Source organism: Carassius gibelio, chromosome B7, assembly GCF_023724105.1.
Source record: "Carassius gibelio isolate Cgi1373 ecotype wild population from Czech Republic chromosome B7, carGib1.2-hapl.c, whole genome shotgun sequence".
In the NCBI taxonomy this organism is placed as follows: Eukaryota; Metazoa; Chordata; class Actinopteri; order Cypriniformes; family Cyprinidae; genus Carassius; species Carassius gibelio.
In genome coordinates, this window is record NC_068402.1 from 7785471 (window position 1) to 7809401 (window position 23931).

Here is a 23931-nt window from a genome sequence, read left to right on the forward strand (position 1 = left end):
TCAAGTCAGCAGGTGCATAAAGCCTAGCGTTTTAATCAGTGAGTGCTCATACAAAACACGTATATAAAAAAATTGCAGATTGATGATTTTTTTAAATATTTTTTCTTTTATCTTTAAGGACCTAAAATTGAGGAGATTTTTAAATCCACAATAAAATACCAGTAGTTTTTTAAAGCTGTAATCTATAGCTGTATATCTAAGCTGTAAATTTCAAGTTATTAAGTTCATTTACATTCATTATCAGTGACTTCAGCCACTGTCTTCATAATTCACATGTATTCTTGTAAAAAGTTTAATCAGGTTTTCTTTTGCGTTTTATTCTTATTTTCATCTTTTATCTGAAAAATAATGCGTCTTAACCGAGCTATATATGAAACATAGGCTTACATCTAGATGGAAGTTTGTTTTTTTATTTATTTATTTACTTGGCTCATGTATTGCGATTTCAAATGAAAATGAATTGCTTTAATTGAAAGTCAAACCACTAATGCGAAAACTCTTCCTTGAAGCTTAGTTTCTCAATCTCTGGTGGACTGACCAATCGATTTCTATTATTGATTAATTATGTGTGTTGTTTTTAGTGTTTCTTGCCAGGGTTTCCTCCTTCAGTTATTAAAATGTGATGTTAGTAAGGCAATACAGGTAAATGTTGACACATAAATAGGTTACCGTTCCCTGAGGGAGTAAAAGAGCAGGACCAAACAGCAAAAAACAGCAGGTTTTGAGAGCATCAAGTAGGAGAACATTAACTAGACAGGCATCAGGCCTCTGTTACTCAAGTGCTCATGGAAACAGATACCTGAGCCACAGCCTCCTCGTCCTCCCCCACCAATGACATCACACAGCTCTTATCTGCTGCCAAACACAAAGCCGCATTTAGCTGGCAGTAATCAACGCTGTGACCTGACCTGCCATGCTCTGGAGATGCATGAAGATTCAGGTGTGCTTTTTGGTTCGTTTGATTGACGTAATATGCTGAAATAATGGATCTATGAGCTCTGTTGGACTCCGCTTGGAGTACTTGAGATCTGAGGTAAGATGTCGTCTGAGGAGTTTGTTAAAATGTGAGGAGAAATGCATGTGGAATTTATGTGTAAAAAAAAAAAACCTGTGGTGCAAATTTAGCGGTTTGATTGGCAGCAGACTGTTAATTTGGAATATCTTTTAAAGGTGCGTTTGAGTAGTTTAAATGTGTTTCAAGTTTAAAGTTACATCATAGAGTCATATGTCACATGAAGTGCAAAGCTGTACCAGCTGTAAAGCTGTCAAGAGTGAACCACAAGATGGAACATTATTCATTACTGTCCAAATGTTTGGGGTCGGTATGATTTTTTCGATGTCTTTCTGGTCAAGTGGTCATATGATGTGATTTCACGTTTTCCTTTCTCTTTGGAGTGTTACTAGCTGTTGGTGAATAGATAAGACCCCTACAGTGGCAAAGAGTAAAGTCTAAAACCCGAAGAGATATTCTTTATAAAAGTTAAGATTAATCTGCGTCCTCCTAAAACGCCTCATTTTAACACGCCTACACGTCTACGTCACTATGTTGGAAGATTTGCATAACACCACCCAAATGTTCACACAAAGAAAGGTGTAACTTTTATTCTTGCTGTTGTGACATCATGTTGTGTAGACACTGTGTGTTTTTGTTGTGAAAGTGAAGCTATCTTTGTTTCGGCCTTTTAAAAGAAGACACAACTGGAAATCAGTGGTTAAGTTTATTTACAGCACTGTTCCAGAACAGTTCAACCCAAATATTCAGATCGTATGCAGCGCATTTTTACGGAGGGCAAGGTCTGTTTCCAGGGAGAGTACCCTACAATGCCGGTGTACTGACAAATAAAGCTGACTCACAGTCTGTAAGTACGTTTTCATATTGTAGAATTTGCCACTGATGGTGAGCAGTGTAGAGTAGCAGTTGTTGTTTGTCATTTCTCCGATCACAAATGCTGACATCGTTTTATGTTTATGCGGCGCAATACGCATTTGCAACATGTAAAAAGTCAGTGCAAGTCATTATAATCCGTAATTATGTTCCCACTGGATGCAAACAAATGATTCGTTTGTAATGAGTTTTATTGTTTTTGTCCGGTCGTGCCGGGTGACGTCATCACAGTATGGTGAGGTGCGTAACATTTCCGTCGCACACTTGAGGCATTCGGCCAATCACAGTGCACTGGATAGCTGGCCAATCAGAGCGCACCTCGCTTTTCAGAACGATGAGCTTTGTAAAAGTCGCCGCATTTCAGAAAGGCAGCGCTTAGAGGAGAAACGATAATGTACAGTATGTGGAAAATAATGTGTTTATTGAAACTTAAACCACATAAACACATTGCATTACACCAAATACACCAATATATATATATTTTTTTTTAACAATGTCACATGACCCATTTAAGTATCTTTATTGGATTCTATGTTCCTGTGAAGAATCTTTTAAAATATTTGTGGAAGCTTTCCTTTGCACAAAAGGTTCTTTGTAGTGGACAAGGGGTCTTTAGATTATTACAATGTTCTTCACACTAAGAAAGAACATGGTTCTTTTAGGAACTGTTTGCTGAAAGGTTCTTTTGGGTGCTGAAAATACTGTTCTTCATGTCTGGGACCATGAGCTTGTCTGTTAGGTTAAAAACAAATAAAGATTTGCTCAAAGATTGAGGGCAGCCTCTAAAAGGTATATGTGTTGTCTGATAAGGCAGGCTATAGTATTGTTTCTGAGTTGAATCATGTGCTGAATAATGAATTGTACATTTATCCTCTTATCAGTGCCCAAGTCCCAAGATTTCATCAAATGAGACTAAAAGACACAGTGCTTCAGGCTGGCCTAGAATAGAATAAGGCATCAAAATTCCAGGAATCATATTTTTCTTTCTCTCTGTCTATTGTGAAATCTTTTATTTTGTTATGTGAGATTGTAAAATCTGGTGATCTGCGTGGTAGAAATTGTGAAAAAACATGCTGTGATGCAAGATAATTTTTCAAACTTGGTCCGACAATAAAGTTTGTACATGCATAGTTTTTTTTATGGCATCCCTGCAAAAACTCCCTTTTGGAACCTTTATTTTTAAAGGTGAAGGCTGCATTTATTTGATAAAAAATACAGAATTAGCTTGTTATTATTACAATTTAAAATACCTGTTTTCTATATATATATATATATATATATATATATATATATATATATATATATCACATGAATGAATTGCATAAAAAAAAGAAAATTTTTTATATATATATATATATATATATATATATATATATATATTTATTTTTTTATTATTATTTTTATTTTATGCAATTAATTCATGATATATATATATATATATATATATACACACACACACACACACACACACATTTTTTTTTTTTTTTTAATGCAATTCATTCATGTGATGCAAAGCTACATGTTCTGCATCATTACTCCAGTCTTCTTAAGTGTCCAACCCGATTTTAAGATATGTACGAATTACATTTCTATAAAAAATAGAAACATTTGAATAGAAGTGTTTGAGGAATAAAAGTGCTGCTTGTCTTGGCAGGTAAAGTTCTTGATTAAACAGATGATTTCCGTGTTTGTGCACACCTGGCAAATAAAGCGAATTCTGATTATTAATGGGTATGTTGATAAGTATGCTGCGGTTTTCCAGCTGTAACGTTTATCTCATGGTCTTGGATAGAACAGTGGCCCTCATGCTTAGAAGTGTCAGTCATTGTTGCTATGGAAATTCAAACAAACCAAGTAGTTAAACATCAAGCTCCACCTCTACACCGTTTCAGCTGTGACCCTCCCCCAAAAACAAACTCACACACACATATAGTCACTACACATATAGTCACTTACTCAAGCGTTGCAATGTGGCTCTCTGGAGAACTACATTCAAACAGTTACGAATTCACCACAGCTTTTGAACTGCAGTAGATCAGGAACCACTTCAAAAGGTGCATTGATCAGAAGGTGTGGTCTTTTCAGGTCAGCGTAATAAAACAAGCTTCATGTCTCAAATGACATTTAATAACACTGTTTCCACACCCAGAAGGACAATTTATAAAACTGAATTTTTAATGACTCATTGTTAATTATTGACATTTATAATGCACTTAATGTTATTCATAACAAATCTTGATACTCATGTCAATGGACTACAATTTCTGTTTTTATTTCTTCTTAGTGCCTTCCAGCTTCGCTGTAACCAAACGTGTTTATGCAGGGTTATCTAGCGGAGTCTTTTCTCACATGTAAAAACGAAGTAGGCTCAGTATTGTCATGATCAGGTGTCAGCGAGGGAAACCAGTATCAGATGTCACTATTGAGTGTTGCTGTTCCATGTGTTTGAACAACGTCACACCACAACAAAAACAGTGGTATTTATCTGATGCTGTGCAATTTTCAATATAGTACAGTCACGTTTTTGCTCACTTAATCGGCAAGCGACTGCATTGAATTTGGTCATATGCTGTGTGTTTCAGTGCTTCCTTAGCAATTCTGAATAATGCCTGAAACCCACAAAATACTGCCCTACCCATAATCTAAACCTGTTTATGTGGCTATTCGTGGTATGGCCAACTTAGAAGAATTACTTACTTCACTAGAACAGATTTTGAAAAATTTTGCACTTGCTCACCAATGGATACTCTGTGGTGAATGGGAGCCGTCAGAATGAACATCACAATAATCCACAAGACATCTTGTGAAACCAAAAGCTGTGTGCTTGTAAGAAACAATTTGATCATTATGATGTTTTTATTTTAAACCATTGCTTCGATCCACAAGTCTATCTCTATATAGTTTTTTTTCCTGTGAAAACGTACTATTTTCAGAATCAGGATAGAAATATGCACCATCTACAAGCAAATCAACAGTCCAAAACAGTTTGAAACAAAAAAAGCTGAGGATGAGGGGACACCAAGCGGTGGACTTGTTCTGCTTATGGATGCTTTAATGTTTTTATCAGCTGTTTGGATGTGATGCAATGCAAAATTTGCTCTGATGAAAACAAACTCATTCATATCTTGTATAGCCCTATATTGATTGGGATGTTTAATATGGAAATAGATTTTAATATAGAGTTTGTTATATCGCTTGGGGGCAAAAAAGATTAAAAACCAAAACAATAGCAGCTGCTACTTCAGCAATATTTTAGACTTCCACTTATTAAATCTTCACACCTGAGGCACTAATGCAGCGCTGATTATTTCTTCCCTATTAAGGCTAGCACATGCCATTGCGTGTTTAAAACATTGACTGTGCTGCCAGGCAAAAGTCCATAGGAAATTGCACTATGCTGATCACTGAGGTTTACCTAAGCCAAAGCCCTCATAATCCTCTTGGGCTTCCATTCAGAGACTTGACACATAATAATTATCTCCTAATTCAGATAAGCTGCCCTGATTATTAGGTCAGATCGAATTATTATAATTTGTAATTTCGCAGATGCATGTAATTCAAAAAGGCCTTAAAGACATTAATTGCAGGGTCCCCATTGATCATCATGCGATGGATGCCTTGCTTGAGGGTCAAACATGCTGGTAGATTTTTTTTGTAATTCTCTAGTGCTCAAGCATGAGATTTAACGCCAATCTTTTTGTTTTGAATTACAATTTTAATTATTTTCTATTTTAAAATATAGTTTATTCCTACGATGCAAAGCATTACTCCAGTCTCAAGTGTCACATGATCCTTCAGAAACCATTCTAATATGCTGATTTGCTACTAAAGAAACTTTTCTCATTATTATCAATGTTGAAAATAATTAAGAATTAATGTTCTACTTTGTCCAGTAGAACATTATGAAAGGAACCTAGAAAAGCCACACCTCAAGGTGGGAAGCCATGTTTCTCCTTTGATGTAGATGAACTCATGCATCACCAAGTTTTTACAGTATAAACTTGTGTATATATCATCTTACAGCAGGTGAATTGAATTGAAATGTTAGACAACTTAAAGGCAGTCAATGGTCATTACTGCATTCAGGCTCAGCCAGGTGTTTCGCTCTCATTCTGTATAGATAAGAATGGTGTATTTTACCATGCATGAAGTTAATATTTTCATAAATATGTATGGTTAGTGACACCCATTGTCTTGATTTTAAGTAAAATATCTACTTAGACTTAAAGCAAGATGCATTTAGTTTAGAAGCAAAACTAAGAAATGTGGTCCTAAATTAAATTTCTTGTGCATTGGCAAATTATTATTTTTTCTTGTTTTTAGGATAAACCTTACAAAAATGTGTTAGATTTATGATTACAAAAACTAAACACATGTGCAAGATGTTGTAAAGGTTTATTTTTGGAAAACCAAACTTATAGTTACACAATTATGCCTCTCAAGTAAAGTGCTGATATGCTTTCTCTACGAAAACAAGAGAAGTATGTTGAAAACAAAGTAATTTACATTGCAAAAGCAGGTATTAAAGGTAAAATGTGAAGATTGTGTGGAGAGGGAAGGTAGATCGAGTGCAGGAGAATATGATCAGGATGGATATTATTAGCTGTCTCTTTTTATCCTTTCACCTTAAATATAGCAGCACTGTTTTACATTTACAGTGAGTCATTTAGCAGACACTTTTATCCAAAGTGACTTACAAATGAGGACAATAAAAGCAGTCAAAACTAACAAAAGAGCAACAATATATAAGTGCAAATCACAAGTCTTGGTTAGCCTAGCACAGTACAGGCAGCTATATATATATATATATATATATATATATATATATATATATATATATATATATATATAAACAGGCCTGTGTCTGTAAGATATGCTAAGATGCGAGCAGCTATCGTTGGATCATCAGGATGGAATGAGGGTTAGAGGCAAGTGTCATCAGCATAGCAGTGATGTGAAAAGCCATGTTTCTGAATGACAGAACCTAGTGATACCATGACGACAGAGAAGAGAAGTGGTCCAAGAACTGAGCCCTGAGGCACCCCAATAGCTGTCTGAGAGGTAAGACTCAAACCACTGGCATGCGGTTCCTGAGATGCCATTTTCCAATAGGATTGACAGGAGAATCTGGTGGTTCACCATATCAAAAGCAGCATACAGAACCAGCGAAATAAGTACAGAAGATTTGGAAGCCTTCAACAACTGCGAGCAAGGCTGTCTTTGTCAAATATCTACTTCTGAAGCCAGATTGCTTGCTGTCCAAGAGGTTGTTCTGTATGAGAAAGGCAGAGACTTGGTTGAACACAACCCATTCAAGTGCTTTAGCAATGAAAGGTACAAGGGAAGTTCTGTAGTTCTCTAAAAGAGTTGGGTTAAGAGTGGGTTTCTTAAAAAGTGGGGTTATAAGTGCCTGTTTAAACGTTGAGGGAAAAACACCAGTATGAAGGGATGAATTAACGATGTGAGTGCATTTGTGAGAAATGGCTTGAAGGAAATGAGTTGGAATAGGATCAAGTGGACAAGTAGTAGGATGACTGGAAAGGATGAGTTTAGAGACCTCTGCCTCATAGAGTGAAGAGAAGGATGAAAACGAGTGTATGTTTGTTGGCAAGATTTTTAACCAATGAAGGAATGAACGGCCGATGGATTGCATGTTAGACTGTATGATAATGAAAGAATTTGTTTAGTCTATATGAAGCTGCATTCAAAAAGCTGCATTCAAAATGATTCATTATAGTTTTGTCCTGTCTCTCTTACTTTTTGGAGTAAAATATGACCAGGACATAATTTTATCATGTTTCTTAAGATTTACGCATGAGCTTGATACATTTAAATGCATTACTTTTCTGCTAATTGCAGGCCTGTGAATTAACAGTGTGTTTTAGTGTGTCATGCACTCACTGAGACTGAAGGTGTGAGTCACACTCATGAATATCTTTTAGGCCTGAAGTGCTGTTTATCAAACAGCAGTTATATTGTCAGTAGATGTGCTAATTTGAATTGGTTCAACAGTTGCTGAGGCTATTTTCATGCTCAAACATATCGAGTTATAAACCTTTTATAATTGGGCTGAAAGCAGCATCAGTAATCTAGTTGATCTGATTTGCATTGACATACTGTTTTTTTTTTGTCTTCTCAGTGTCCAGAGTCATGAAACTTAGTCCTTGTCAAGCCCCATTATATGTAAGTATCCTCAATGCTTATTTTGCATTTCTCTTTATTTGCTCAGTCAAATCTTTTATGGATGCAGATGCATTATTATTATTATTAGTAGTAGTAGTAGTAGTAGTATTATTATAACTAGACAGAATTGTGTGTGTTTAAAGGGTTAGTTAAACCAAATTGAAAATTCTGTCATTACTCACCCTCATGTTGTACCAAACCTGTAAGACGTATGTTCATTTTTGGAAAACAAATTAAGATATTTTGATGAAATCTGAGAGCTCTCAAACCCTCCATAGACAGCAAGGATGCCTTATGGTACGATTGACAGATACAATGTAAGAAATCAAGATGCTTAAACAAATAGAGCAAACAGATCAATTAACAGGTGTCTTACTTATAGTTGTCTCTGCACATAAAGCTGAACTAGAAGAAAGTATTTTAACACATACATTTTCTGCAATAATATGAGCAGAACACAGTTAAAAACCATTTGGCTTTGCCAGTTGGTAACGGGGACCCCTGATTGAATGCTTCCTAGGGAATATGGCTAATCTAAATCCCGAAGGGGAATATGACTGTCAGCGCCTTACAAGAACAGAAATTGAGTCAAGCAGTGGGAAGGATGTATGACCGGTATTGTGTTACTATCACAAGAAGCCCATCTGATGTACGGCGTACAGTCAACAAAGAGAAGGGATTTTCCCTCCACTGCTTTGAAATCTGACGAGGGTTCAAAGACACTTATCTTTGTGTAAATTTCTGTAATTAACCGCTGAAACGATATTAGATTATCCAAAGGACTGAGATGAATGGATACAATGGTGATAGTGATAGAGGACGGATTAGGATGGTTTTGAGCACAGATGTATGTGTGACACCCCTTATTGTGTCTTTATTCCCATAGACATCTTTCTTCTCATGAAATTATTTCAGGAGTCAGTATGCAGCTCGGATTTCTTACATTTTATCTGATTGTCAATTGCACCATATAGGACAACCTCCACCGAAACTCAAATATCCTTTCTGTTACTCTATTAAAGGACTTTGCCATGAACCAGTGGTTCTTTCTAGCACTGTAAGGTCAGCAAAGAAGGTTAAAAAGCTGTTAAGATCGGCACAGTCGTTTCTGCATTGTTTTACCATGAAAAAGTGTTACAGTGGTGCTTTTTACAGTATTTCTTCTAAGTCACCATTAAATCCCAATGGCACTTTTGTGGCATTTTTTGTGTTTTATCCTTAGATTTAATCTTTGAAAGAAGTCTCTTATGCTAACCAGGGCTGTATTCATGTGACCAAAAATACAGTAAAAACAGTAATATTATTATTATTAATATTATTACAATTTAAAACAACTGTTTTCCATTTAAATATATTTTAAGATGGAATTTATTTCTTTGATGCGAAGCTATCATAACTCCAGTCTTCTAAATCGTTCTAATATGATGGTTTGCATGCGCAAGAAACATGCATTAAATTATTATCAGGGTTGAAAATCGCTGAGCTGCCTAATATTTTTGTAGAAACTGTGATCCTTTTTTCATTTTTGCAATTTAAAATTTAAAAAGAACTGCATTTATTTGAAATGGAAACCTTTTGTCACTTTATAAATACCTTTTTCTTTTTTCAATTTAATAAATAGAAGTATGCTTTTTGTATGATTTTTTTCTTTTTTTATAATTCCATTGTCCTATTTAAATAAGAAATACATTTAGATTCTAATTAGAACCTTTATTTTAAGAATGCACTACTGTTTATAAGTCACAGTATAAATTCATAAAGGCTTTTGCAGTGGTTCCACTGGCCACTGAGCAAAACTGTGAACATGTTGTTTGACTATTATTTATATATAGTTTTTTTTTTTTTTTTTCTGAGTTAATTTGTGAAAGTGTGACAGGAGGAGGGGAGCTTCTCATGTAGAACATCAGGGTGTATGCTGTTAAATTCTCACTGATATCTGTGCAGACCAACATGAGTGTGATATCCTGTTGTAACCACAAAGTTATCGTTCATTGCGTTTGACTCTTTGTGTTCGAGTTCTTGGGTTTAAAATATAAGAAAGGTTCCATTTAAAAGCAGAGAAAGTATACTTTTTGTTAACCTTTCACATTCATCAAGTGCCTCTGTGTAATAAATCATGTAGACATGATTCATGTGTTTTCAAACCGTGGATTAATGGTCAAGTTTGCTGAAAATACAGAATATGAACATTGCATTCAACAGGTGGAAGCTTGGACCATTTTGTTTGTGCTTTCGCCCAATAATAATACATTCAATTCTTATTCAGAAACACAATTTTGTTTCTCACAATTCTCTCTTTCCTGTGTCAGGGCAAGTGTGTGCTAACAGTTCAGCTGTGTGATGAGGCGCTCGGTGAAGGAGAACAGGGGGAGGTGCAGTTCTTCCTGTTGTTCACTGGCTCTGCGCAGAGACATCTCGCCAGTACACTGAAGGTCAACCATGCCACCCTTCAGGCTGTGTGTCCAGGTGAGTGCATTACTGGGCCCTTAGATCTGTGACGTTATAACCACCTGCATCCCAACCATGACCTCTCAACCTCATGAGGGAACTGTCGGGGTAAAAAAAGATATCCTATAATTTTTTTTCACTGCATTTCAAACACATTGATCAGCATCAGAGAACCACTGAAATGCAAATGTGTTGTCGAATTATTGAACTTAAAATCTCAGGTAATACTTAACATATTTTAAGTCGAAAGGGCTCACAAAAAAGTATGGGAATGTTTGTTCTATAAAGGCTAAAGATTGCTCTAAAATTTGGTGCTCTAGTTGTCACTAGCACTATAAAGAAAAAGAAACTGCATATGGACTGAGACAAAGTTATTACTGGGGATGCATGAGTATTGAAATTATGATAAGTGTGTGTGTGTGTTTTTTAGATAATCTCTAATAAATTGTGCTAAATCTATACTAGTTTTTTATTATTATTAAATATTAAGCACATATATAAAAAAAAACTTGGATTTAATACTTGCATGTTGCACGACACGCCAACATGCATTTTTAAAGTGAAATTGCTCTTCAAGAGGTTTGCGCTTTAATATGAAAGTGCTATAAAAAGCTTTTAAAAATCTTTTAAAGCCCTATTTTGGCTATCATTTTAATTTAGTGATAAATGAATGAGCTTAAAATAAAATATTTTAAATATCCAATATCAGCTGATACTGTTAAAAGAAGCAGACATCGGCCCATAATTGACATATTATATTGTGCATCTCTACTTGCAGTACGGGTGATGGGTCAATATTTTAAAAACACTTTACAAAAAAAAAAAAAGATTATAAGCTATAAATTACTTCTAGTTTTCTCTGCATGAACAGGGACAAGATGAAGTGTTTCAGCATTGAAAAATGACACTCACCACATTTCATATGGATTGAGAAATTAAGTTTCACATTAACTTCAGAAATATCGAAGTTGAGGAACGTGGTTGTTCACTGTGACAAATGTTTAACATGTTCTTCTGACTGTGTATTTAGGGACTTTTTGACTTTTTTTGTTTACTCAGTTGGGGGAAGATGAATTGGGTGAACATGCTGCCCTCTGTCCTTTTTTTTAAGAAATGACTTTTGACAGAGAAAAATGAGCGCTCTGTACAATTTACTCATTTAGCTCATGTAAATACATAACCTGTGTTTTAAGCTATAGGTTTCTATCAGAGATCATGTTATATGAATAAACCCTCATGCAAGACCACATTGTGGACAGTGTTTGTCTTCAGCCTAACAGAGATGGCAGCCCTTGTTCCTGTCAACAAAATCTGTTTGCTTGTTGATCCTATTAAGGACTCAGCTGGATTGAGTCAGAATAAACACGGTGTAGCTCGCTCCCATAGAGAGAGTTCAATGGAGAAATTGATCTGCTATTTCTGTGGCTTGTTTTTAGGCATATCTATATGCATAAGTCTTTTCTGATCTTATTGTTGGAGTGATATGATATGAGTGTTTATTTAGGGCTGTTTGGTCACTGAAGCGAACCCGCTCTCAATGGAGATGTTCAGTCAGCATGAATGAATGACGTGGATCGCAGCAATGCTTTAGTCTTGTGTTTCAGTCATTATGTTCAGTGTCAGGTGTAATGCCTCAGCAGTCAGTGAAGGGGATGATCCTCTGATGGAGGGAGATTACAGGGAGAGACCACGTTTGGAACTTGTGAAACTAGTTTTTTTGTTTATAAATGACTTTTGCATTGAAAATTAAACTTTTACTTAATTATACCAGGAGTCGTTCACAAAAGAACGAACATTTTCTGCGGTTTTACTCACTCTGAAGCCATCCAAAATGTAGATGAGTTTGTTTCTTCATCAGAAATGTTGCATTACACCACTTGCTCACCAATGGTGAATGGCTGCAGTGAATGGGTGCCGTCAGAATCAGTGTCAAAACGGCTGATTAAAAACATCACAATAATCCACTCGACGAAAAAAAAAAAATCATTATTTTATTTTTAAATGTATAGGGAAAAATTACAACAACCAGTAACGTTGCGATATTTAATCACTTTTTGTATTAAAGTTTACATTATTTCTTAATTAACATTCTGTTTCATTCAAGTATTTCTAAAACTTAAGCATTTCCTGTTCTTGCATCTCTCTGCTGTAAAGTGTGTTAATGAGACATTGCCCAAATATTTCTTTTGGAAATATAAGTTACATCATATCATGTACCCCCCCCCCCCATGTTATTTTAATTAAATTATTAAATTGTGTATTTTTTTTTCATTGAATATTTATATTTTGTAATTTTATAGCAAAGCACCCCCCTCCCCCCCCATTTCCTTGTGATGTAAGTCATCAGCATTATTTACCGTTTTGAATGTGTTTGACTGCTGTCATTGTCTTTTCTTCTCTGTGCAGCTCATAACTGCTGTGAGTCGGTGCTGGTCACCCTGTGCTCAGCAGGACCAGATGGTAACATTCGTACTCTGGCTACTGAGCACCTACACTTCGTGCAGGACCTGGCCTTCGACATGGCCCAGTTCCTGGTGAGCACAGTGGGGCAGACAAATCTGCTGGAGGAGGCTCTGCTACTAGATGAACATCAGATCCCGCTGCAGGAGCGCGAAAAGCTGGACCAGAGCCTGTCCCTGGCCCTTAAACATATCACACTACCCCCTGGCTGGAGCCTGCTGGGGAATAGCACACGTGAGTGTAGCTCGGTGGAAGCTAGAGCTTAGATCTGGGCTGGAAATCAAAAGGTTGTGGGTTCAAATAGGGTTGTTGTAGTAATCGTCTGTTGCATCATGTGCAACACCCGCCTGTTCTCCTGTAGTTGCTCTTTAATGTGGTCCATTTGATTTCAGAATTTAAGTACATCTACTTTATTAAAATATCTGTTTGACACAATGATGAGATGTTTTATATCTTTTTGCATTGTTAAATAGGACTTTATATAAACTGGTGTATTTATTAAGGGTAGTTATGCTGTGGTAGATCCTTTAGGGGGCGTTATAACATTATGTCATCAGGATCGTGCTTTTATTTATTTATTTCAACATTCTCTACAAAATGAATAATAAAATAATAATAATGATATAATTTACAGCCACATTTAATTTAATATCTTATGTATTATAATGTAAAAATATGAACTGCTAGATTTTGGAGAGCTAATAATATTCTTGGCCTGTGACTGCTTTTTCACTTTTTTTTCATTCTTTTTTTGGGAATCATTATAGAATGTACTGGATGATATTCCAGAGCTCGTGTCTGCAGCCAAATAAACATCCTTAAATGACATTGCAGATCAGGTTCCAAGTAATCAGAGCAGTTCCTTTGAGTTCATAATGGTCATGTGACGGCTGACAGGTCAGTTATAGTGTGACGTTAATTACAAGAGGCCAGTCTTTTCAAATATTTATTTTATTTACATTATTTCTGGTCTGGTTCTGGTTCAAACTTGTGTGTTGGATTATGTTAGAAAAATGTGCTTGTGCTCTTTAAAAAAAAAAAAAAAAACGAATCTAACCTGGTGTGATATTTTGTTATGCAATGTCCAAATAAAAGGACATATTGAGAAAAATATTCATACACACATACTGTACATACACACTGCCGGTTGTAGGTGTTGGGTCAGTAAGTTTATTTTATTATTTTATAAAAAATATATATTTTTTCATTGATACTTTTGTTCAGCAATGATGCAATAAATTGCTAAATACTCTGATTGAACACTCTAATTTCTCTCTTTCAGGCCTGGAACCTCAAGAGACCCTCCTTCACTTCGCAGCCCGCCGCGGTCTCCTCAAAGTGGCCAGATTTCTCCTCAAGCAGCCAGGGGCCCGAGAGGCCCTCAGCTTGTGTAATAAACAGGGCTCCACACCAGTAGTCATCGCCCAGAGTCGAGGACATACGGCTCTGCTGGAGCTCTTCAGCCGGTGAGTGATGCGCTTTCATACACAGACTCTTATTCACATCAACACAGATCTCTTGAAGCGTTTTGGAGACGTTGTCACAGTTTTTCTGGATTGAGTCTGTCTCCGTTTGTTCTGTTCTGTTTTGTCATGTCATTCCAGACAGACTGATGATGATCAGATCAGATCTCTGTGTGCAGCACTGGCTATTGTGCAAACAAAGATCTCACTGGATTATCACAATTAATGGCAAATGAACTCTTTGGAAATGTAAACTGATATTTTCCACTGACACACTACAGCAAAAGAAAGAAATAACTGACTTAACTGTCAAAATACTAGTGTTCTAATAATTTTGGCCACCATTGTTTTGTTCGAGACTTTCAAAATCATCTTAAAATCGAATTGAGAAACATTATTAGTGCGTGTTTTCCACACAAGAAACATCTGAGAAGCAGGAAGTCTCCATTAGCTCTGTTTAATCTCATTGCTCAGACATTAAAGCGATCTATTTGTGTATTATTCTTTCATCTGCTGCATGCTGCTTCAGACAGCAGTGACAGTTGCTTTCCTTTGATGACAATCACTCCACCCAGTATTAGTCTATTCTCTAGGCCCAGATTTGAACCATTACCTCTGATTATTAACACTCTCGACTTTGTAAAAGGGTAGAAAATATGCATTGAGCTGCATTATAATTCCATTCGTACATTTGGATCATTCTCCACTGCCTCTTGAACATATAAATCAGTACATCCATAAGAGCTTTAATTACAGTTAATTGAGTGTCTTGTTGACAGCAGGGTGTTGTTTTGTTTAAAGCTGGATCAGTTTGAGCATATCCTGTTCATCGGATGGCTTGTTTTGATTTAGGGAGAGTTTACACACAGACATTGACGTTGAGACGCTCAGACAGCTCTCCTCCTCGGGCAGTCGTGTGGTGCGGCACCACCCCTCTCTGAACACCTACACCCTATCTGTGGGCACCCAGCCGGGCGGCGCAACACCCAACCTACAGGTCGACATCCTGGAACTGTACAGACTGATCCTTAGCCATTGTCAAGAGAAGGCGAGTCAGGTGTGTTTGTCTAAATGTGGAGAAAACATCCCTTTTTTGTTACCTGTTTAACTGTGTCTCTTGCTCATTGTCCTTTTTTTTAAATAAAAATAATATATATATATAGAATATACACACACACACACACATTTCATTTCAATAGATGCAACCTATGAGAGAATAATGGTGATAATGTGCCAATTTTCAGTTTGCAAATAGGCTGCAATTCTGATGAGAAATAATGTTTTTTTTTTCAGTTTATTCAGCAGACAGTTTTTAGTGTCAAATCACATGATCCTTTAGAAATCATTCTAATATCCTAATAGTACTCTTATGAAACATTGGTAGCACTTTATTTTACAGTCCTGTTCCTCATGTACATACTATGTACTTATTATAGTAATTACAATAACTATGTAATAACTAGGTACTAACCCTGAACCTACCCCTAAACCTAACCCTACCCCATGTAGTTACCTTGTATTACCAGAACTTTCTTAGATAAATACACTGTAAGTACACTATAAGTACATGTCAGTACACGTACTGTAAAATAAAGTGCAACCGAAATATTTCTTATTCTTAAGAAATTATTCTTATCATCATGCTTTCAAATATTAAATAGCATATTTTCTGCTTCATATTTTAGGGATCACCAAAATGTATTTTTGTCATTATTCTTTGATGAAAACAGAAATTCACACTCTTGTAACATCATAAGCATCTTTACTGTAACTTTTGATGCTGCCTTGCTGAATAAACATATTAATTTCTTTTAAATGTTGTACTTACTAATTACTATTGAATGGTAGTGTATGTAATATCATATCATAATAATATGATTTTTAAAATATATTTATCATACTAAAATATTTATAAATATTTAACATTCTGAAATATTTAGTTTTATACACACACTCACACACATACATATACAGTACACATAAAATATTTAGTTTTATTTATATACATATACTACATGTATATGTGTATATGTTTGTGCGTGTATATATATATATATATATATATATATATATATATATATATATATATATATATATATATATATATATTTATTTCTCTAAACAGCTTAAGACATTGTACTTTTCATCTCATGTTACAGCCACTTTAGGATGAATCACTTTGTTGTCTTCTCTTTCCAAGTCATTCTGGATTTTAGAAATGTCTGCTAAATGAATACATACTATTATGCAGTCAACAGAAGGGAACTTGTTTGCCAAGAAATATCCCTCATATTTCAACCTCCACCATAACAGCTGTAGATCTGCTATTCATTGCATTGACATAACTGTAGAGTTAGAGAATTGCTTGAAGGGGAGACAACTCTAAGCTGTTGTTCTGTGTTCATGTTCAGGGAGGAGTTGCCTTTCAGCAGAGCTCAGACTCTCCACACATTGCCCAAGAATGTGATGACGGCCTGGAGACCAGAGATTGTGGTTGTGAAGAGGCACCGCTCGACTCCCTTAAGACGAGAGAACGAGAGCTCGCTCATTTTAGCACAGAGGAAAACAAAGGAGAACGTAATGACCGCCTGGATCCTTCTCAAATCAGGGAGGGTGACGGAGGTCCCTCGCTCAGCTGTGAAACTGACCCGGCTCTCCTACACAATGGTAATAGCGCAGTTCAGCGGGCGTGTGCTTGTGAAAACAGTGAGACTGATTGCAAAGAGCAAGAGAAGTATTCAAATACTGGAATAGTTAGTACCAGTGATGTTGGAGATAGTAGTGATGGTTTGCAGAGCGGTTCTGAGAGCATAGTCAACAGAACCTCTTCCTGCGGACAACAGAAAGGGGAAGCTGATAAAACAGATGACTTAATCTGTGAAACCCTGTTTTTTGCTGAGGGTCCTGAAGAGGAAAATCAGGAAAAAGGACACAAGTTTTTGAAGGAGGAGCAGCTATCTGAACGTAGCCCGTTTGTTGAGGCAGGAGATATGGGAATCACTCAGTCTTTGGACACACCGGAGAGCTCGGATGTTGAATCTTGTTCTCAGGGTGCAGAGACTGATGATGAAGAAGATGATGAGTGCGGAGATTTCATAGATCCAGAGGAGGTTCGAGAAGAAAGCAAGAAGCCACTGGATCTAAATCCTGATGGAGATACACGTTGCTCGCGACAAAATTTGGTGCATGCTTGTGAAGATGTTTGTGATAAAACAGATGACACGGTAACCCAACTTGAGGAAGGCATTTGTGAGAAGATCACGTGTAGTGTGAAAGGTAGGCAAGATCTTGATTCTTCAGGAACCTGTGGTCAAGAAGACACTGATGAGGAGTTTCAGGAAAGTCTAGAAATGCCATACTTTGAAACAGATGGCAACCAACCGAAGGAAGAACTTAGTGATACAACCTCAAGGACTACGGTTGATGAAGATGATAGCATTTTACACATGCATGAAGTAAATCGAGATCTGTTGCCTGTAGAAAAGACAATTCCTTCAATTGAAGAAAGTGAGTTTGACGGACAGAAACTAAGTTCTTCCAGCGTCTTACAAACTGAGCTGAGTCCAGAATCTGGATCTACCACAGCAACTAGTGAGGACACCTTTGAAGATCTAGCGGTTCTTTTAGGTTCTAGTTTTGAGAGGATGGAGAAGGTTCAGGGGAACCAGAAGAACCAACCTGTTTGGGAAGCTCAGGCATCAGAGGAGGAAGTTCTTGAGTCAGCGATTCCCGCAGATATGGAGAAAGTGAATCTCCCAGATGACTCCTCTCAGGATCCCAGACAGGATATGACCTCAGACAGTGAGGTCATGTGGGGCACAGCAGCAGTAGACCTTTCAGAAGAGGATGCGGCTGTAGTTATTGTAAACGCAGATGAATCGGGAGATCAGCGTGTCTTGGTGGATCCCTTGGACATATTAGCCAAGTCAAATGAGTTTGGAATCTCTGAGGAATGCCTGACAGTCAATGCAGAAGATCTGTTAGGTGTTTTGGTCCGCACTGACCATGTAGATGGTGCTTTACATGCCCCAAATGCTCTTGCTGAAGAAGACGTTATAGTTTCTTCTGTATGTCCTGAGCAAGCCCAAGCAAGCTTAGATCCTTTGTCTCAAGAGACAGAAGCCGCAGCAGAGGAAGCTGTACAACCAATGGGTGAAGTCGGCCTACTGAAGGGTGAGTTGACGAATACAAAAATTTGTGTAAAATATTTGATTAACTGTTTTCTAAAAAAAAAAAAAAAAAGCTGCACCTGATAATAAGAGAAAAAAGTACACATCACTTTTCATATTATATTCTGTAATAATATGAAATACCGGTAAAAAAAAAAAAATTGTAAATGCTATAGATATTAGAGCCCGGGGGAGGGTGGGGGGGTTATCCGGATATTAGGGAGTAAAAAAAAGGCCAGTGTTCTTTGTGTATAGTGTAGTACAGTACCAGTCGAAAGTTTGGACACTTCCCCATTCGAGTGTCCAAACATTTGACTGCTACTATATATATATAGAATACAGTATATACATAAACAGCAAATATATACATAAACATTTTTTTCAATGATTACTCAAATGTGGTGATCAAGCACTTATGATGAAGTGAGAGAGATGTGAAATGGAGACAGGGCATTTAATGATTTAACAAACTTTATTATCCAAAATGAGTCTGATATCAGTGCACTGAACAGTAAAGTTTAAGTTTATTAATTAAATTAACTCTAACCCTAACCCAACTCTGCTGGACAAACTAGTTAACGACACCATTTCAAGCATTTTATCTGCATTATATGTTATGTAAAAAAAATAATAATAATATCGGCGGCATATTGGCTGATACCGATATATCGGTGACAGGCTCATATCGGCCGATAATATTAGCAAAACTATAGTATTATATGCATTTGATGAAACATATATTTATTTACTCCAACAGTTTTCTTGGTTCAAAAAATTTACATTTTGCAAGTCTGAATCAAGGAGAAAACTAAAATCATTTGCCAAGATTCATGTTTAATTTCATCACTGATCAAATATTACACTGTGATTGCATAACAGGCTTTCCAAGTCTCTTCAAGAGCACCCGCCTTCCATCATAGACCAAAATTAAGTAATTATACCTTTCTGATCCAACAGAATAATTGAAAGTAGCCTGTGCGTCTCTGACACGCACACGCCTGAGCGAACAGGGTGTATTCATCATGATTTATGTACATAACAAAAAGTAACTTAGCAACAGATGATGTCATTTTGGGATGTCCAGGGAAGTGAAGTTACAAGATGAGGTCAGCATCCATTTCCTGAATTTTTTTTCACCTTCCGCTTTCAGTGACTGAAAAAGTACATTGGTACTCCCATGTTTTTAAAGAGTATTGTTATCTTTTTTGCTGAGTTACGTAACTGAACTACAATGGTGTTTGGTTGATGCTTTTGCAGTACAGGACATGTTTTTAGTTCATTTATCATCTAATAAATAATTCAATTCAATTCAAGTTTATTTGTATAGCGCTTTTTACGAAACAAATCATTACAAAAAAATGTACAGAAAATTAAGTTTCTACAATATTTAGAAGTAGCTTATAAGTGATGCTGTCAGTTTGTGTGCATATGACAGGATTCTTCAGAAAAATCTATACAAGACATAGTCAGCCAGATGATGAACATTATTAACAGCAATTATTATATGATGCAATCACACTTGTAGCAATATTTGTTAGTTCTCTTTGTTGATTCAGGGTTAGCATCATCTGAGGTCCTCTGAGGGGTCAGCATCATCTCTTCTCTGGTGTTCTGGATCCAGACTGGAGCTTGTGTAAATCCTGGCAAAACAGAGAGACAAATAGAGACATAATTAATGTAGCTGTTGTTCCAACAAAGTTTTATTAATTAGTTTAACCCAAGCTAAAGAATAAGAATGCGCATTTGATCAGATGCAACTGCAGTCACAATTTAAGAGATGCATTATTCGAATGCTTGGCGAAAGAGATGCGTTTTTAATCTAGATTTAAACAGAGAGAGTGTGTCTGAACCCCGAACATTATCAGGAAGGCTATTCCAGAGTTTGGGAGCCAAATGTGAGAAAGCTCTACCTCCTTTAGTGGACTTTGCTATCCTAGGAACTACCAAAAGTCCAGCGTTTTGTGACCTTAGGGAGCGTGATGGATTGTAACGTGTTAGAAGGCTAGTTAGGTACGTAGGAGCTAAACCATTTAGGGCCTTATAGGTAAGTAATGATAATTTGTAACTGATACGGAACTTAATAGGTAGCCAGTGCAGAGACTGTAAAATTGGGGTAATATGATCACATTTCCTTGACCTGGTAAGGATTCTAGCTGCTGCATTTTTGACTACCTGTAGCTTGTTTATTGAAGATGCAGGACAACCACCTAGAAGAGCGTTACAGTAGTCCAGTCTAGAGGACATGAATATGTGAACTAGCTTTTTCTACATTAGAAACAGATAACATGTTTCGTAGCTTGGCAATGTTTCTAAGATGGAAGAATGCGGTTTTTGTAACATGGGAAATATGGTTTTTCAGTTGTTGTCTAATATAACACCCAGATTTTTGACTGTAGAGGAAGTAACAGTACATCCGTCTAGTTGCAAATTGTAATCTACAAGATTCTGTGTACTGTTTTTTTTTTTTTTTTACTCCATAACTCTATAATGACTTTGATATTCCATTCTTGAGTGGAATAAAAATAATGTTATTAGTAGTAATATTTTTTTTTCTTTATTTTCATTAACAAATTTGCACTGTTAGTTTTTTGACCTTTTTGATTGTTTATATCTGACTGATTAAAGTTATCGTATGTTCTCTCACAGAGTCAGATGCAAGTTTGGAGGATCAGACTGACTCTCAGAAGACAATGTGGCCTGATATCACAGAAAAAAAAGAAGCACCAGTGGTTAGTACTAAAAATAAAGTGTTTTGAGACTATAAACTTAATTTACTGCACTTCACTTAAGAAATATGCCGTGGGTGTATGTTGTGACATGAATGACATCCTATCATTGTTATGTTGAAAAAAAAACTAGAGCTGTCAGTCATTTAATATTGTTTCTGTCACTTCATTGTTTTATGCTGATGGATGGTTTTGATCTTGCAGATCATGATCATGTAATATATTTTTTAAAAGTTGATAATTACAAACCTTACAAGACAAATGTGTTTTTCAAATCTCTTTTTCACCAAAATAGTTGTTGTTGTTTTTTTTTCATGATCCCTGTCAGCAAGATCCTGAACATTCAGTGAGGGGGCAATATTTACAGTTGCTTTGAAGTAAATAATTTTGAGCACCAAGCTCCAAATGGGGGTGATATTTCCCCTAAAAACATAACGTAACTCAGCAGCATTTCGGTCGGGTCCCCATGGTGTCGGGCCCGTGTATAACCAATAACAGATGTGGTCCTCTTTATCTTTAGGCCTGCTAGTTATGAAAAGATCTGAGAATTATTAAAAACATCTGAATATCCAGCAGTAATATATATTTGTACATGTGGAGCCAGTGCTAGAATAGATAGGAGGGATACACTTCCATTCAAAAGTTTCTCTTTTTGATAAGGAATGAATGCTGTTATTTACTGTGGATGCATTTGGCATGTTACAAAAGATTTTCTAATTTAAATAAATGTAAAAAAAAAAAAATCACAAAAATGAAGTATTTTCACAAAATACAAACTAAAATTACAAATTTTACTGTATTTTAGGCAATTAAAAGCAGCCTTTGGTGAGCATGAGACAATACAAAAAGAAATGTTGGTTTCAGTTTTGTTGGTTTACTCTAAAGTGCTGTACTCGTGTGTGTGTGTGTATATAGTGTTTTTAAACAAGCAGTTGACAAAATGCAGTTGATTTACGTAGTAGGGCACAATGTAACAAGTTACATAATGATTTTTCACAGCACTGTGTGTTTAGAGCCATAGTTTGGGTAGATCAGCCACTCTCCTGTGGGACGTTGACAGTTTAATGTCATGACCTCTGGGCCAGCTGTTCATCCACGGGCTTCTTTACAAGCGTTTAGGGGAATGGGGGCTGGGGTTATCCTTTTATGTGAACCACAAGTGCTGCAGACCTTTTCCGGCAAATTCTAACCAGCCCTATCCTGGCAACAGTCAGAGCCTCGGTTTCTGCTTATTTAACCTCTGGAGATCATGAGCAGATGGAAGAAATCACTAGTAGGTGTTGCTCGGCCTCGTTTCCTCTGGGCAAGAGGGTGTGTTTGTGATTGTGTGTATACATGGCGCCCTAAACACTGAAAAGCTTTGACGATGGTTCAATGGTGGTGTCCATCAGAAAGGCATCAGGGCTGTTATCTGTGTATCCCACCACACAGGCTTTCCTGCAGGGACTTAACTCAGAGAAGGAAGGAGAACAGAGACGCAGCGAAAGGAAAGCGACTGTGTGAGGTGTTCTTGTTCTGCAGGGATTTTCAAACTTTGTAAAAATGCTAATAAGGAGGCATTTCTATAAAAGGGTATCAGTCTCTCAGAAAAATGCTCTGGTCAAGATAAGACGCTTTTATTATAACTTGATTGTTTGGACAATGCCAAGACATTTAAGAAGGAAAAAAATAGCTAAAGTTAACATGTCAACTTGTTAATTTAGATATTTTTGGGGGATATGTTAGAGGGAAATAAACTAATACCACAGAATTCCTCAAAAGCATTTCTAATAAAGATTAGATAATAGTGTTGTTGTTTTCCATTCCAAATGATGTCACTTCCTGGAGGATGATTTAATCAAGGAACTAGCTTTTGTTAGTTTAGGTATGTTACAAAACACTAAGAGCACAATATGTAAATATTAGTCATTTTGTTGTTTTGAAGAGTTATTAGTTAATTTATATTTTGTTTTTATTTAGATAACACATTTTCTACATGGTAAAGAACTTTTTTTTTTATTCATGTGCATCTCATTTTGAACCAGATAAGATGTTTTGCATGTGTAAAAATTATTAATATAATATCTGATCCAATGTTAAGACAACTTTTACTAATTAAAGATACTTAATAGCAGGAATGACCCATGTGGAGATGTGTGAGAAAGAGCCAGCAGGGTGGGATAGAGCAAAAAAAAAAGAGGAAAAGAGACTGTTTGCATATGCGAGAGTGTGTGTGTGTGTGTGTGTGTGTGTGAGAGAGAGAGAGAGAGAGAGAGAGAGAGTGGGGGATGAGCAAGAGAAAGGGGCCGGCCCTTCACACAGATGTGAAAGATTAGGAGCGTCTCATTTTTCCAAACGCTTGAGCCGTGGAGACTGTGCCTGTCAGGACCTCATGTGGGAAATAAGCTTTGTTCATTGTCTCAGTTTCTTCTTAAGCGTGTTGGAAAGATGTATGAGAGATACAAGCGGAGGTATAGTTTGTGTGCCAAAGGAGAGAGAACTCTGGATGTAGTTTTAATCAAGGTAAGAAGATCTGAAATGTTGACATTCAGTGCTGTTGCATTATGACTTTAGATAGTATAAACTGTAGTATTTAAATTATGTTTTAAATCACTAGC

At 36.5% G+C, this 23931-nt stretch overlaps 1 protein-coding gene across 6 annotated transcripts in view; it reads left to right on the forward strand.

Moving 5' to 3' along the window:
- LOC127961666 (A-kinase anchor protein 13) overlaps positions 1–23931 on the forward strand; it is a 62433-nt gene that overhangs the window by 391 nt on the left and 38111 nt on the right. For 4 of the 6 annotated variants that reach the window (XM_052560885.1, XM_052560880.1, XM_052560882.1 and 1 more), the window contains exons 2-8: positions 8025–8068; positions 10378–10534; positions 12923–13210; positions 14259–14442; positions 15292–15496; positions 16851–18612; positions 21255–21337. In XM_052560885.1, coding sequence (XP_052416845.1) covers positions 8036–8068; positions 10378–10534; positions 12923–13210; positions 14259–14442; positions 15292–15496; positions 16851–18612; positions 21255–21337 — 2712 coding nt within the window. In that variant the 5' untranslated portion in view covers positions 8025–8035. Of the gene's footprint in view, positions 1–665; positions 1034–8024; positions 8069–10377; positions 10535–12922; positions 13211–14258; positions 14443–15291; positions 15497–16850; positions 18613–21254; positions 21338–23931 lie in introns of those variants that run through there. The other 2 variants (XM_052560881.1, XM_052560883.1) reach the window with 2 other exon arrangements.